This window comes from Chlorella variabilis, assembly GCF_000147415.1.
Source record: "Chlorella variabilis unplaced genomic scaffold CHLNCscaffold_35, whole genome shotgun sequence".
In the NCBI taxonomy this organism is placed as follows: domain Eukaryota; kingdom Viridiplantae; phylum Chlorophyta; class Trebouxiophyceae; order Chlorellales; family Chlorellaceae; genus Chlorella; species Chlorella variabilis.
The window spans coordinates 174,147-189,567 of record NW_005435053.1 but is presented as its reverse complement, the minus strand read 5'-3'; the positions used below and the strand labels follow the sequence as shown (position 1 = coordinate 189,567).

The 15,421-nt window shown below is 67.6% G+C and overlaps 3 protein-coding genes across 3 annotated transcripts in view; 1 reads left to right on the top strand and 2 right to left on the bottom strand.

Moving 5' to 3' along the window:
• CHLNCDRAFT_141540 (hypothetical protein) overlaps positions 1-2,082 on the bottom strand; it is a gene marked incomplete at both ends in the record, with an annotated part of 6,039 nt that extends 3,957 nt beyond the window's left edge. Inside the window, 7 exons of the mRNA XM_005843048.1 lie at positions 47-221; positions 383-431; positions 702-784; positions 1,039-1,103; positions 1,347-1,434; positions 1,633-1,713; positions 1,975-2,082. Of these exons, the coding sequence (XP_005843110.1) occupies positions 47-221; positions 383-431; positions 702-784; positions 1,039-1,103; positions 1,347-1,434; positions 1,633-1,713; positions 1,975-2,082 (649 nt within the window). The remainder of the gene's footprint in view (positions 1-46; positions 222-382; positions 432-701; positions 785-1,038; positions 1,104-1,346; positions 1,435-1,632; positions 1,714-1,974) is intronic.
• Positions 2,083-3,026: 944 nt separating this feature from the next.
• On the top strand, positions 3,027-10,608 carry CHLNCDRAFT_55404 (hypothetical protein; the record flags this gene model as incomplete). The annotated part of the gene is made up of 25 exons (XM_005843080.1): positions 3,027-3,136; positions 3,383-3,573; positions 3,664-3,789; positions 3,932-4,215; positions 4,320-4,431; positions 4,560-4,697; positions 4,849-4,950; positions 5,142-5,238; positions 5,391-5,489; positions 5,971-5,972; positions 6,273-6,382; positions 6,467-6,644; positions 6,766-7,076; positions 7,262-7,424; positions 7,610-7,695; positions 7,839-7,925; positions 8,118-8,253; positions 8,477-8,554; positions 8,710-8,770; positions 8,854-9,018; positions 9,218-9,348; positions 9,592-9,700; positions 9,888-9,938; positions 10,202-10,381; positions 10,560-10,608. The coding sequence occupies 25 exons, from the start codon at positions 3,027-3,029 to the stop codon at positions 10,606-10,608; spliced, it is 3,156 nt and encodes a 1,051-aa protein (XP_005843142.1).
• Positions 10,609-11,385: 777 nt separating this feature from the next.
• On the bottom strand, positions 11,386-12,830 carry CHLNCDRAFT_141538 (hypothetical protein; the record flags this gene model as incomplete). The annotated part of the gene is made up of 5 exons (XM_005843047.1): positions 11,386-11,514; positions 11,793-11,855; positions 12,268-12,302; positions 12,487-12,565; positions 12,762-12,830. 5 exons carry the CDS (start codon positions 12,828-12,830, stop codon positions 11,386-11,388), a joined length of 375 nt encoding a protein of 124 aa, XP_005843109.1.
• Positions 12,831-15,421: the final 2,591 nt, after the last annotated feature.

Genomic DNA, 15,421 nt, shown 5'->3' with positions numbered 1-15,421 from the left:
ACCTCTCTTCCCTCCCTCCCTCCCTCCTTCTTTCCACCGCAACCACCAAAGACCGCCCCCGCCCCGCGCCAGCAGCCGCCGCCGCCGCCCCGCACCTGCGCCAGGCTGGCAGCCGCAATCGGCTCCGCACTGAACTCGCTGAACAGCTCGGGGATGGGCGCCCCCAGCTCCCGCTCCACCACCGCCCTCGCCTCCACCGTGGAGAAGGGCTCGATCTTGTCCTGCGGGGTGGGTGCGAGAGGAGGGGTGGGCGTGCGGTTGGAGGTTGGAGGGCGCTGTGTGGCGAGATAGAGCGCAGGCACGGTAGCAAGTGCGCATGGGCGAGCTGCGGGCCGCTCCTCAGCCAGCCTCCCCCACCCACACACCGCCTGCTGCCCCCCACCTGCAGCTTGGCAAGCTCGCCCATCACTGGTGGCGGCAGCACATCGGGCCTGCGAGGGAGCAGGGGCGGGGCAGGTTGGGCGAGGAGGCAGGCCCAGGTGGCCCAGGCGGCGGCCTGCCCTCCCCCTACAGATGTCTGCACACCGGCTGCCCGCTCGAAAGGGAGGCATGCGCCTCCACAGGAGGCGTATAGGGTATGGCACAGGCGTGCATGAGGAATGCCATCGCCTGCGCTGCCGCCTCGCCTGGAGCGCACACAGCCCCGCCCGTCCCTACCCACACTCGCGTCGCCGCGCCGCCCGCGCCTCTCCCCCGCTCACCGAATGCTCATGATCTGCCCCAGCTTGATGAAGGTGGGGCCCAGCCGCTCCAGGTTGTCCACAGCATCCCGCGCCAGCGCAGACTGCGGGCGCGCAAGGCGGCAGGCAGTGCAGGCGCGAGGATCAGCGTCGGTTTTGTCGGCCCGCGGCAGCCGGCCGCCAGGGCGGCGCGCCTGGCCGCTCCTTTGGCGGCTGCCAGCGAGGCCAGGGGCGCTGACTCAGCGCCTGCACCATCCCCCGCGGTCAGCCCTGAGGATGCGGGCATGCTGCAAGCGCAGCCTCAGAGCCCAGGGCTTGCAGGCTCCCGCGGCAGCCGCCGCCGCCGCCGCCTGCCCACCTGAGTGGTGGAGTCCTGCAGCCGGCCCTGAATGAACCCGTTGGCCAGCTTGGTCAGCCAGGGCACTGCAGGCAGGTCGGAGACGGGTGTGACATGATAAGCGTGCCAGAGAGGTGTCAAGGAGAATGCTCCTGATATCAGAATGCTCCTCATATCCTGGCACCAGGCAGGCCTGGCGTGGCAGGCTTCCGACGCCAGCCCGGCCGCCGGCGAGCGGCAGAGCCCTGGGCCCCGCCCGTCCCCCGCCAGCTGCAGGCGTCGCCGACGGTGCAAGGGCGGCACGCGGCGCTGGCACGCCAGCAGCCCACCCGAGATGCCTGCAAACTTGGTCCAACGGGAGGTCAGCTCGCCAGGCCTGTTGCTCCAGTAGGCGGCGATGCTCTCCTCGTTGTACACCTGCGGTACCGGTGGCGATACAGGTGACGATACCGACGCGGTACAGGTGCAGCAGGGGCTTGAAGCTCCCCAGTTTTGCGCCGCAGCGCCGGCTGGCAGCCAAGGCATCCACCCCGGCCGATCGCGCACCCTTCCCACTAACAACACCAAGCGATCACCCAAACGAACACCAGCAGCCGCTCGCCCTGGGCAACCCACCAGCGGCAGGCCATCCTCGTCCACCTCATCCGGATCAAAATCGTCGGCATCCAGCCGCCGCCTGCTCACATATGACACCTCCTGCAGCGAGGGAGGCCAGGCAGGCAGGCGGGCACAGAACTGTTTTTAGCAGGTTGAGCTCCTGGGCAGCCGAGTGAGTTGGCCATGCCTCAGCGGAATGCTTGCCAGGCAGCCAGGGAGGTGGCTGGGCAGCACCGGCAGGATGCTTGGATGCGACGCCTCAGCTGGGTGGCAAAAGCCTGCCAAACAAGGCTTCTTCCGCACATGCAGCCCGCTTGGCGCGACAGGCGGCTACGCCACCGGCAGGGCCTGCCGCCTCACCTTGACGTCGCGCAGCTCCAGGTCGCTCATGTCCTGGTCCATGTCGATGCTAAGGTCGCGCAGGCTGGCAAAGCCGCCAGGAGAGGGGAGGTTGGCCAGCGGGCGCATGGTGGTGGCGGCGGCGGCGGCCACGCCGCTGCGGCCCAGTGGGCGGGGCGCCGCGGCTGGCGTCGCGGCTGCACCAGCGAAATGGCGTGCGGGGGCGGGCGCCAATAGGCCCTGCTGGTGGCAGAGTCCTCCTACTGGCGGGCGCTGCTGCATATTGTGTGTCGCCACACGGGCTCGCCACAGGCGTGTCAGGTGACTGGAAATGGCCTGTAGGCTCGACAGCGCGTGTTTGCCAGGTTCCAAGGGGGTGTGGAGGCCGGTGGCACCACCAAACTCGGAGCCAAAGCCACTCACACCAGGCTGCGCAGCTCCAATTGCCGTAAAAAGCGGCTGGAAGGAGGAGCAATGGGTCTGCTGCGGCAGGCCGCGCCCGACTTCATGTGGCGCCTCCTGTCAGCGGCAGCGCACCCAGCAGCGGATGGGAAGGGCGCCGACGCCGACGTAGCAGTGAGCCCCCCAGTTGAGTCTGCAAGCCTGGAGCACACCCAGGCCCGCGATAACTCTGGGTTAGCCTCGCACTTCCACAAGGAGGCCTGGAAGGATTGCTGCATGGCCTGGAAAATGCACCAGGCGGCAACGAGCGGCGACCCGTACACCTGCAGAATCTGCTAAGTTTTCAGCCAATCGCAGCGGCAGAAGCGCATATACCACCGTCTTTTATGTGCAGCAGTGGAACTGTTGAGCATTTGACCATTCATAGGGGGTGCCAGGTGGTTGAGCTGCTACATGAGGGGAGCGGCGGCAGGGTGGCACAGCCTCCAGCTTGCAAATGCACGGTGGGCGACAAACCGCTTTGATCTCGGAGCACAGAGTCATTGAACCGTATAGAATGAGCGCGCGCTTGTGACGCATCATGCGCCACACTCGCACTGCACGAACGTCGCTGGGGCCGCTTCTCCCTGATCATTCTTTGTTCACCGCTCGCTGCGCCATCGTGCCATGGAATGACGCCCTCCGGGCGCACAGAGCTTGTGGCGCTGCTCTTTGTTGTCGTGGCGGCAAGCGGCGCTGTGCCCGCGCTGGCCAGCGCTGCAGATGGCAAGCCGTACTGCACGTGAGGCGCAAGCGGGCTGGCTGGCTGGGGGCTGCGAGGCCTGCTCCAGCTCCCCATATCCGGACACCTGCAGCCACGTTGCGGCCTCCGTGGGGGTAGCTGGCTTGGTTGCAACCGCCGTGTGACACATCCGCGCAGCGGAAGACGCTGCCCGCGGGCGCCTCACACCATGTTGTCCCGCTGTGCCCGCCCCCCCTCACCGGCTTTTCGCACCACCTGCCTGGAATCTTTTCATTCACCCTGCAGGTGGAGTGGCTTTGTCAGCATCCCCTACGTCCCCAATGCCAACATTGAATTGATAGAGGGGCTGCTGCCCCAGACCTGCAGCGACAAGCTGCTCACGCCGGAGCTCAAGCGCAACTGCCGCTCTTGCGAGCGGCGGGCCACCCGGGGCGAGTGCCTCCGCGGCATTGCGCAGACCTGGAATAATGGGGCAGGTGGGCAAGCTGGGCAAGCTGTTGCCTTGCTGTGCACCAGTGGCGCTGGCACCCACCGCCGCTGGTGCCGCTGCCGCTGCTGCTCCACAGGTGCTGGGAAGCACCCAAGCATGAGCATCTCGTGTGTGCTGTGCCCGGCTGCAGACCGCCAGAGCTGCAACTGGCTGAGCTGGAATGCGAGAGGGGAGAAGGTCCGGGAAGTCAACTACACGCTAGGTAAGCGCTGCGGGCTGCCCGGCGCCGCGCCAGACGCCGGCCATCCGCCTTGGCTTTCGGAAGCCTGCAACTCGCCACCTGCAGGCCCATCCGCTTGACACGCATGCGGCGCTGCCGCTGCCCCCCCGCGCTGCTGGCGCAGGAATAAACTGGCCCTACATGCTGGCCAGCAAAATCAACCCCAGGGCGTGCAGCCAGACGCGGGAGTACACCGTGCTCAGCTCCCCTGCCGCCTACAGCACAGCCTACTTCACCCTGTCCGCCTCGGGGGCCGACCCCGACCACTCCAACGGCGCAGAGATCCCCGGCGGCCTGCGCCCGGACATCTCCTGCCTCGTGCGCTCCCCCAACAACACCTGCTCCATCGTGTTCCACAACACGCCCGATGTCCACTTCACGCTCTCCTCCCGAGACATGTGGACCAAGGTGCGCCGCTGGCTGGCTACGGAGCTGCGCCGCGCTGGGCACGAATGCTTGGCGGACTGCACCAGTCGGCCCGCCTGCCCGCCCACCCGTCCGTTCTCCTGCAGAACAAAGACATTGTGCGGCGGCTGAGCGTCAATGACGACGACTGCCTGTACGACCCAAGGCGGCACTGCCAGCCCGCCGACCCGCCTTTCAAATACCTCGCGAAGATCACGGGTGCGCCGGTGCCTGCATGATGCCTGCTGCTCAGCCTGCCCACCCACCTGCCCGCACTGTTGGCGAGCTGGTTCGAGGCCAGGCCTCACTGGCGCCCGGCTGGCTGGCCTCGTCTCGCCTGCCCGCAGAGCATCTCTGCCCGCCAGGGGTGAACCCTTCCAAGGTAGTGCGGTACGCCGGCAAGGTGCCGATGGGACAGCCGGGCTACCTGCTGTACCCCAGCCTCACGCCGCTCAACTACAGAGAGACAGGCTTTTCGCTGAAAGGTGAAGGTGGCTGCGGGAAGAGCCCACCTGTTCTGGAATGCATGTCGACAGCTGCCGCATGCAGCCAATCCTCGTCCCAACTCCTGTTGCGGTCGCATCACCCTGCTTCTGCGCTGGCCGCCCCGCCTGCCTGCCTGTGCCTGCCCTGCAGGCCTGTCCAGGGTGGAGTGGAACATTAACAGCCAGAGTCAGATGCTGGTGATGATTGCTCCGGCAGACGTTGCGCTCTATGTCTGCCCCCCGGGCACCAAGGGTGCGTGGGCGGCAGCCATGCTTGTTGAGGAGGCCAGCGGTGAATCTGCATGACCACGTGTCAGGGACCAGTGGGGTGGTGGGGCGGCAGGGCACTTATGAGTGGCGGGGATGTGTCGGCAGCACAAGCTGCTTGCATCCACTGCCTCACGCATCCTTCAAAGTCCACTTTTGCCTCCTCGTCGCCCGCAGTATGCGATTATCGCCGCGTTTGGAATGTGAGCAAGAATCGCACGAAGTGCTTTTTCAGTCGCTGCACAGGAGTCTACAAGAAACTGAAGCGAGAGGAGTGAGCGTGCTGCCGTCTGGGCGCTCGCAATGCGGAACACCCTGGGGTGCCTGCGTCCAATGTGCATGTCTGCCGCCGCACCTGCACCCTGCTCCACTGCTGCTGCTAAATCCCCCCGCATCGATGTCTGCCTGTTTGGTATGTATGTGCAGCACCATTATGATGATCAGTTATCTGGTCTACGACAACTTTGAGCAATATGATCCGGACCTGCCATCGCAAACAGTTGACGTTGACCTGTATGGGTACCCGTGAGGCATGCTTTTCATTTTGCAGCTGTTCTTGTATTTTACCCATGAACCCACTGCCCTTCAATTGCTTCCCAGTTCCGTTTCCCAACTCTTTTCCAGAATTGCCCCACGATGCCGTCGTTTAATGCCTCACGGCTGGTTAACACGGCATGCATTGAGGGCAGGGCAGGCAAAAGGCAGGGCAAGCCAGCGAGGGGTGCTCCTCAGCCGACAATGATGAGATCGCACTCCTCATTGAAACCAGAAGCCGTCGGCGTGTGACGCCAGCAGCTCAATGACAACCGCCCAGCAAGCCGCCGCCTCCTCATCCGCAGACCGCCCACTGGGCATGGGCTTGCCATCCTCCTGCAGGCTCCGGGCCAGTGCGCGGAAGCCACCAACAGCTGTTTTGGCAGCTAGGGTTCCAGCCACGGAGTCTGTGCCTGTTCTGTCCGACGGTTCACCACACCTCTGTTGTGCCTCTGCCGCCCACCGCCGCCAGCGGTACAGCTGATGTGCTGTGGGAGCTGGCACCTCCGCCCTCTCCCGATCCGCAGCTTCATGCCAGCCCTTCCTTCTCAATGTGGTAGCCTGTCTGCTCTGGCTGCACTGAGTCCACGCTTAAGCTGCGCAGCAAGCCTGAGCTGAACGAATGGACAAAGTCGCGCTTGTAATCACGGCCTGGCTACTAGCCGGTGAGCTCAGTTGCGCTGCAGCAAGGGAAAACGAGTGTTTGCCTGTGGGCCGCGTTCCGGCTCCACCATTCCACGCTCTGGCTTGCCTCTGCACACGCTGAAATTGCAGTGTGCGGTGCCCTTGTGGCAGCAGACGGCCAGGGGCTAGGGGTGGGCAGCGGCAGCGGTGGCGGCAGCAGCTCCGCCTCTGCAGCCGCCTATGCCGAGGGCCACGTGCTGGTGCGTTTCAAGAAGACGGCAGGAGGGGCTCGGCTGGCAGCAGCAGCTTCAGCAAGCGCGGCCACCTCCCTTGCCGGCCTGAAGCCTCTGCGTTACGTGGGGCGACATCACGCCGAGCCGCTGCCGCCTCCACCCGGCAGCAGCGTTGTGGCAGCTGCCGCAGCGGGCAACGTCGTGCCAGACGACGCCGTGGTGCTGTTCTCCATCCCTGACGGCGGTGCCAGCGTGGAGGAAACTATAGCGCAGCTGCAGCAGCACCCGGGTAGGCATTTTCGCCGTTCTCTGACCTTGAACGGAGCCTGTTCTCCCTCCCCAGCCGGTAGCTATGGCATCTTCCTTTTTAACTTCCTTTTGAATAGAATCCCTCCCGCCCCGCTCTGCAGACATCGACATCGCAGAGCCCAATTTCATCAGGCGCCGCAGCAACGTGGAGGACGGCTTGGGCACCGGCGGCGGCGGCGGCACCGACGATGGCATGTGCTCAGCCGCTGCCAACGATATGGGCGGCGGCGGCGGCGGCGGCGGCGATGGCGCTGCCAGCTCCCACTCCGCCGCCGCTCGCCGCCTGGCGGCAGCCGCCCAGCCTGCCTCAGGCCCGCCCAACGATTTTTTCTACAGCGGTCGACACACGCTGTGGCACCTCAGCCAGGTGCAGGCGCCCGTGGCCTGGCACGCATCCACCGGCTCCAACCAGGTGGGTCGGGCGCCGTGCCAGGCGCATTGCGCTGCCGCGGGCCCCGAAGCCGCTGCCAGCCGTCTGCGCTGCTCGCAGGGCGCCACGCCAGCACCGCTGCATCTGTTTCACACGGCGTCCACACCCACCTGCCTCACCCGCACCGGCGCTCACCGGCGCTCCCTTTGTCTTTGGCTGAGGTGCAGGTGCGCGTGTGTGTGATCGACACCGGCGCCCGCGGCGACCACGAAGACCTGCAGCAGGGGCGGCTGGTCAAGGGGTGGAACAGGGCATGCCCCACCTGCGCCGAGGGGCGGTGGACGGGGGACATGCCCGCCCCTGGCACACCCGCGTACTTCAACTTTTCAGGTGCGGCATCGGCGGGCAGGCAAGCTCGGGCACCATGCAGGCTGCTGGACGCCCGCTGGCAGGCACCCCAAGATTGGTTTCGTGCCGTGATGGATGGATGGCAAAGGGTTGGGCTGCACGCGACCCCGCCTGCCTGCCTGCCCGCCTCTCATCCTTGCCGCCTCGCCCTGCTGTGCCTGCCGCAGACCACAGCGGGCACGGCACCCACACCTCTGGCATCATCGGCGCCCTGGCCAACAACCTGCTGGGGGTGGCGGGGGTCGCCTGGAACGTGAGCCGCCCAGCCGCAGCTGGATGGCCTGCTGCCTGGCCTTGCGAGGCCTCGCGACGCCTCCCTGTCGCCGCCCTTCCTGCTGCTGTACTGTTGTACTGCAGGTATCCATTCACACCTGCTGCTGTATTGTTGTACTGCAGGTATCCATATACATGTGTGCTGTGGAGGGGCCTGACATGCTCTTCTACACCGCCTCCCTGCTTGACTGCTACGCCCTGTGCCAGCAGGTGCCGCGCCGCTCCGGCCCAGCCGCTGGCTGCCGGCAGTGCCTCGTGCGCATGTGGCGGGCCCGCCAGCCTGGGGCTCCGCCAGGCCCCTGCCTGATGCCATCAGCAGGCCTGCCTGCCCATGTGCCTGCCCGGAAAGCATGCCCACCTGGCCGCCCGCCGGCCCTGCCCGCCTGCCCCGCCTCAACGCAGGAGGGCGCTCGCATCGTGTCCAACTCATACGGCAGCGACGGCCCCGAGGGCGCCCCAGGCTACTCCCAGCTGGAGTATGAGGCCATCCAGGCGCTGGGCCAGGCGGGCGCCCTGTTTGTGGCCGCGGCAGGCAACGGTGGGCCCTGCCGCCACGCTGCGCCATGCTGCGCCGCGCTGCGCCACGCTGTGCCACGCTGTCACGCTGTGCCGTCCTGTGACCCGTGCCGTTGGGACCCGACCGCCACCTGGCCTGCCCTCGCAAGTTTCTCCCGCCAGCCGCGCCAGGCATGCATGCACCGGGCGCCCTCTTCACGCCGCCGTCTGCGCCGCCGGGCGCTGTGCGGCGGCGCGCCTCGCAGGGGCCAACAACAACGACGAGGTGGCAGTGGGCCGCCGCTTCTACCCGGCCAGCTACCAGCTTGATACAATCATCTCAGGTGAGGGTGGATGGATAGGTGGATGGATGCAGGGGTGGCTGGCTGGCCCTTCGTGGACGGCCGGCTGGCTGGCTGGCCTTGCTCGCCGCTGCCGCCCGCTGGCTCCGGGGCCGCCCACGCCTGCGCCCCGCTCGCCTGCCCTGCCTGCCCCGCAGTGGCTGCCACCAAAGCAGACGACACGCTGACAAGCTACAGCACCTATGGCAGGTATGGAGGGTGAGCCCTTGGCTGCCTTCTCTGTGCCGGATAAGCCAGTACCGCCACCAACCATGCCCCACGGCGTCCCCCACGGCCCGCAGCTCCACCGTGCATCTGGCCGCCCCCGGCACCGTGCTTTCCACCTTCTTCGACAGCCCATCCAGCTACAAGTACCTGTCCGGTACCAGCATGTCGTGCCCGCTGGTGGCCGGGGCCGTCGCCCTGCTGCTGGCGCTCAAGCCCAGCGCCGGGCCCCTGGAAATCAAGTGAGACAGCTGGGGCCGGGCCCGCAGGCGCCAGCCGCCGACAGCAGGCTCGGGGCTCCTGCCTCCTCTTCTCCCTGCCCGCCTGCCCGCGGGCCTGCCCGACCGCCTGGCGCGTCGGCCTGCGGCGCCACCACCCACCCACCGGCGCTGCTCCCCTGCTGTGTGTGCTGCGCGTGCCGCACCGCCGCTGCTGCTGCAGGCAGGCGCTGCTGTCGTCTGTCGACCCTGTGGCTGCGCTGGCGGGACGCGTCAGCACCGGCGGGCGGCTGAATGTGGCGGCGGCGGTGGCCGCCCTGCTTGGCATCCCTGACCCGCCGCCCCGCATCGCATGTGAGTGGGCAACGGAGCGAGGCTGCCGTTGCTGCTGGCCGGCTCGGCTGGCAGGTGTGCATTTGTGTTGAATTGTGTGTGTGTGTGTGTGTGTCGGTCAGGGGGAGCCTGGTTGAGGTGCAGCAGGGAGCAGCATCTGCAGGCACAGCGCTGCGCGGAAATCCCTCTGCCCGAGGCGCCTGCCAGCCACGCCTGCCCCTACCCACCCGCGTGCCTCCCACACGCCTGCGCCGCCGCCTGCAGTCGGCGACATGGTGGAGCCGCACACCACAGCCGCCTTCTCCTTCCTCACGCAGAGCCTGTGGCGCCTCACCGACCAGCACGGCACGGACGCAGAGGCGTGTCGGGCCAGGTGAGTGTGTGCGGGGGCGTGTGGTAGCGCGTGGCATGCGTGTATTGACCATACCTTTGTGTGTTTCAATGTGTGTGGCCTGCAGTGGTGGTTGGCTGCCTGGCCTGCGCTCCCATCCACGCGCACCGCCCCTCGGCTCGTTGCAACGTGGCCAAAGTGGCCTGTGCGTGTTGCGTGCGCCCTGCAGTTGCCTGTCCACGAGCTGGTGCTTCCTCTGGCTGGCTGCCCCTAGCCTCAGGTGGGTCGTCCACCCTGCTGCTGCGCCGCTGGCATACCCGTCCCGCTCGCCCCCGCCTGCCCCTGCCCTTGCCCCTGCCCCTGCCCCTGCCCTGCCCCTGCCCTGCCCTGCCCTGCCCTGCCCTGCCCACCCCTTCTTATCACCAGTCGCCACCGCCGCCGCCAGCCAGCCGGCTGGGAGCCACCACCAACGTGCCGCCTGCTCACCTCCTCTCTCTCCCCCTCCGTCCCTCGTACCCTCACCCCTTTCCTCCCTCCCGGCAGCGCCATGTGGGCCCAGCGCAGCGGCATCACGTACCGCGGCTCCTGCTTCCTGGGGGACGGTACCGTGGTACTGACTGACCTTAACTCCAACGCACCCAACTTCACCGCGGGATACCGGACGGTGGGCGTGCCGGGGCCCTGGCTGCCGGCGCCGCCGGCGCCCCCGAGGCCGCCGCCGAGGTGCGGGGAGGGGCTGCTGCCCGCTGCTCTCCCTTGCATTCTTGCACCGCGCACTGTGGGGTTTGCCATCTGCCCCGCCAAGGCCACTTGCTGGGTGTGGCACACCGCCCGTCTGCACCCACGCTCAGCGACGCCGATTGACATGCTTCTGCCTGTGCTGCCTGCCCGCCGCGTGCAGGCCGCCGCTGCCGCCACGCCGCCCGCCGTCTCCGCGGCCGCCGCGGTGAGCTGCTCTGCCTGCTGCAGCGTCGTGTGTGTGCTCGGGCTCGTGGCTGCTGATGTGGGGTGGGCCGCAAATGTATGTGGCACTGTATGTGGCACTGAGGATCGATCTCGGAACTCCCCCCTTTGCTGTTGTTGGTCATGCTGTAGCCCAAAGCCGCCCACACCGCCGCCTCCACGCCCAAACCCTCCCAAACCACCGCCTCCGCGCCCAAAGCCGCAGCCGCCCAGCCCAATATCAAAGCCGCCCAGCCCAAAGCCGCCCAGCCCCAAACCACCGTGGCCCCGCCCTCCGAAGCCGCCACGCCCGCCGCCGCCTCGGCCACGGCCCAAGCCGCCGCGGCCGCCGCCTCCCCAGCAGATACGCAGGCCGGCAGCCCAGTGAATTGGACCCCTCCTTGTTTTCTCACACACACATACACACACACTGCACACTGCAATTCGTTTACACATTTAGTTTATACTCCTCTTTCCAACTATCTTTTGTTCAACGAATTGCAACAACAATGGTTTGCGCTGGCGCCGAAACCGCTTTTGCAAAGCTAGTGTGAAGCCGGTTCCAGCCGCCCAGATCAGATCTCGCCTCCGCCACCCGCTGCTGCCGCCGATGGCGCGCCCGCAGCAGCTGCACGGCGGCACGCCTGGCGGGTCCTGGCGCTTCGCTGCCCGGCGGCGGCAGGCGTCCGCTGGCAGTCGCCCGCCGCCGGCGCCGGCTCCTTCTGGCGCCACACCCGTCAGCTGCCCTCGCGGAGCCGGCGCTTTCTTCGTCCCTCCAGGCCGCCTCAGATGTCCTTGACCATGGGCAGCAGCAGCTCGATAGTGAAGCGCACCACCATGGCCAGCAGGGCGATGTAGGCGACGTGCATGAAGGCGCCCCGGTAGCGCGCCTGGGGGCGGCCAGACGAGTAGTTCTGCGGGCCACAGGGGCAGGCATGCGTAAATGTAAGTATGCATGTGTGAATGTACTTTATGCATGCGTGTCGGGGCAATGATTTGCGTGCCAGGGTGGTAAATAATAAGGGGCAGGGCAAGCGAGGCAGCGGGAGGCGGCGCGGCGGGCAAGGCTGCCCGTCCACACCGGCAGCCCCACCGGCGAGAAGCAGCGAGCCCCGACCCTCGACACGCACCGCCCGTACCCCAAAATGCACTCCGACATCACCCACACAGGCATGCGCGGCTCGGCTCTTACCAGGAAATAAACGATGCGGCCCAGCAGGTACACAAAGCCGGCGATGGAGGCAGACACAGGGTACTGCAGCAACAGACATGGATCTTTGGTTTAGATGGAGGAATCGCCCTCTCGAGGCGAGCGGAGGCTGCAGCAGCGGCAGGCGGGCGGAGCGCGCGGGCGGCACGACGCGACAGCGGGGCCGGTCGACCGCCGCGGCCCGGCGGCCTGCTTGCCTTGAGGCCCGCCAGCAGCAGCAGGGTCAGGAAAGCGGGCTGGTTCTCCAAAGAGTTCTGGTGCGCCCTCTGCAGGCAGCAGGCGGGAGGCGGGCGCGCGGCAGGTGTCGGGGACGCGGGTGGCAGTCTGGCAGGCAGGCGCGCCGAGCCGGGCAGAGGCCGCAGGGATGCGCGCTGCAGGGCCCAGGGAGGGCATCAGCGCCGCTCTCGCATGGTCGCCCTGCGGCGCGTCGCAGGCAATCGCCGGCTGCCTGGCGCACCTGGATGCAGTCAAACACCTGGCGGTCCTTGTGACCTGCATGGCCAGATGGGATGGGAGACGCATGGCGGTTCTCAAAACTGGCGATGCCAGGCGCTACTGGCTTTGCTGCCGAGGACAAGCGTGCATCGCAGGTGGGTCGGCGGGCCGGCTGGGCTGGAAGTGTACATACACATCGCTCCTGCCGTGTGCAGCTCGGCTTGCCGCTGCAGGGCCTCACCCGGGGGAGCGTAGAGGTTGGGGTAGTTGATGTTGTACTTCTTGCGGGCATTCACAACCAGCGTGCTCATCCAAAAGTGCTGCAGCGGCGGCACAAGGCTGACGTCAGGCGGCGGCGGGCGGCGGCACGCTAGCGCCCCGCTTTCTCCACGGATCGACAATCGCACTACATCCGAGCGTGCTGGAGCAGCGATGGCGAGCGATGGTGAGCTATGCCGCAATCTGTGCCCGCCTGCCCCTGCTCCACTCCCATCGCCTTGCCCTGTGTCCACTCACATGCAGCAGAATGTCCCACAACACCGTGGCAAAGACATAGCCGTGCTCGCCCTTGATCTCGATCTCCATGCTTCGATCAAATGATAGATGAGGACGCAGGAGGATGCCCAACTGGGCAGACACGCCCTTGAGCTCTATTTGCAGCGGAGACGCGGTACTGCGTGCAACAGTACAGATGACCTGGCGCCAGTTCGGCACGAGGCTCTTGGCCGCATTGCTGCAGCTCCAGATATCATTCAGATATCAAAGCTCTGCCACCTTCAGCACAGAGCGCCTTGTGCTGTGGCAATGGCGGGCTGCGCCAGGTTGAGCGCATCGGTTTCAAGCGTGGCTGCCACCGTATTCTCACTTTCTTGTGTGTTGCAATGATGCTACATGTCGTCAGCGAAAGGCCACACTACTGGTCGGAGGCAAGGGAGGGCAATGCGGAGCAAGGGAGGTGCAGAAGCAGGGCATCAAGGGACACGGCTTAGAACGGCATGAAATAAAATAGCACACATGGAGGGGGGCACAGGACAGGGTGGTGGCGGCGCACGGGCGGGCTACGACGGGCTGCAATCAAGGGCGGGAAGAAGCAGGACCGGATGAGGCTGCATGGCCGGCCATGCATCGCCACCCTGCACCCCAGCCCAGACCCCAGCCCAGACCCTGCACCCCACCCCAGCACGCGCCATCCGCCGCCGGCACACCAGCCCCGCCCCGGCAACCGCCCAAGGCGCTCACCCGGCCTGCGCCAGCTCTCCGTACAGCCCCTTGAGACCCACGTAGCCCAGGGGTCCGGCCTGCGGGCCCACCAACTCAATCGTGTATCCCTCCACGCCGCGCTGCACGGTGAAGCCGCCCGCTGGCAGCGGGAAGGTGTACGCGCCCAGCACCTCGGCCGGCATCCCCGACTTCGCGCCCACCTCCACCTCCACGGCGGCGCCGCCGCCGCCCGGCGGTGGCGACAGCCGCAGCGCCAGCGGCAGCGCCGCGCCCTCGCTGCGCCACCCGAGCGTCACCGACCGCAGCGTGAGGGAGGCGTTGGTGGTAGCCAGGCGGTAGCCGCCTGGGTACCAGTAGGCCGAGCAGGCGGCGCCAAAGGCCAGGTGCACCCCGGCGTACTCCCGTACCAGCTGGTACTGCCCCGTGGTGCCATTCCCGCCGGCAGCGGCGTAGCTACAGCCGTCGGCGCGCGTGAAGGGTCCGCTCAGTGCCAACCCTGCCGCCGCGCCGGCGGTACAGGTGGCACGGGCCGTCTGTATGCCGTCTGTTGAGGCGGTACGGGAGTCGGAAGTTAAGTCCCAGTCGCAGGCGGGGCTGCGGGCAGCACGAGGGGGCAGTACGGGGGGCAGGGCGGGGAGGAGGAAGTGAGGAGGAGGAAGTGAGAAGCGTGAGCGAGGCAAAAGAGAGAGCGCACGCAGGCCCCAAGCTGCCGCTGGGCCTGCTGGGCCTGCTGGCGTCACCAGGTCGCCGCCTGGCCACGCGCAGCAGCGCCCAGCCCAGCCCAGCAGGGTACAGCACAGCATAGCGTAGCAGGGCACAGCACAGCACAGCACAGCACAGCAGGGCACAGCAGGGCACGGCAGGCGCGCCTGGGCGGGTCGGGCGCCACCTCTCCATACAGCGCCTTGAGCGCCACCACGCCGCTGCCGGAGCCGGCGGGGCCGTAGGGGTTGCCGGGGGCCGCCAGCAGCTCCAGAGTATATCCGGGTGCCAACGGCGGGATGGTGAAGCCCCCGGCTGGCAGCCCAACACCCACTCCCCGGCAGCCCCCTCAGGCATCTCCTCCACCACCACCTCCGTCACCTGCGCCCCACCCGGCGCGCTGAAGCGCAGCAGGAAGGGCAGGCCGGTGTCGGCGGTGCGGCGTCCCAGGGTGAGGGAGCGCAGGGTGACGGCGGCGGCGCCGGCGGGGCGCAGGTTCAGCGACGCGGGCAGCGCGGCCAGGTTGCAGGTGCCGGCAAAGGCCAGGCTGATGCCGACGTCGTCGCCAGACAGGGCCAGGTTGAGGGCCCCAGGGTCCGCCCAGCAGCGGTCTCGGGAGGAGGGTGAGTCGAGGCGCAACGGCGCGGCGGCGCCGCCGACGCAGGTGCTCGCGGGCGCCAGGTAGCCGCGGCTGGCCTTGGCGGAGAAGGTGGTGGGGGCCAGGCCGGCGGCGGGAGTCAGCTCCCATGTGCAGGCGGGGCTGCGGGCAGGTGGGTGGGTGGGTGGGTGGGAGGGTGGGTGCAGCGGTGAGAGGTTGGGAGCAGGGTGTCTGGCTGGGGGCAGGCGGTCAGGCCGAGTTGCACACACACATGCGGGAGGTGGCGAGAGGCCGCAGCGCAGATCCCGGCCGCCCACATCCCGCACCCAACTGCCACGCCACAGACGCCACACGGGCCCCACACGCCACCACCACTCACCCACCGCCCCCAGCTGCCACACCACACACACCACCAATCCCCACCACCGCACAGCCACGCCAGCCACCACCGCCACCACCGCACAGCCAGCTGCCCACCTGGGGGCCTCGACCGTGGCTTCCAGCGCCCGCAGCGTGACGGCGGCGTCCTGGCTGCCCTCCAGCACCATGCCAGCCCCTGCGCCTGCCCCAGCAGAGTAGTTGGCGGCGGCGTCGGCTGAGCTGGCGGCGGCCCAGCCGGCAAACTCCAGCGTGTGCCCCGGCGCCAGCGCCGGAT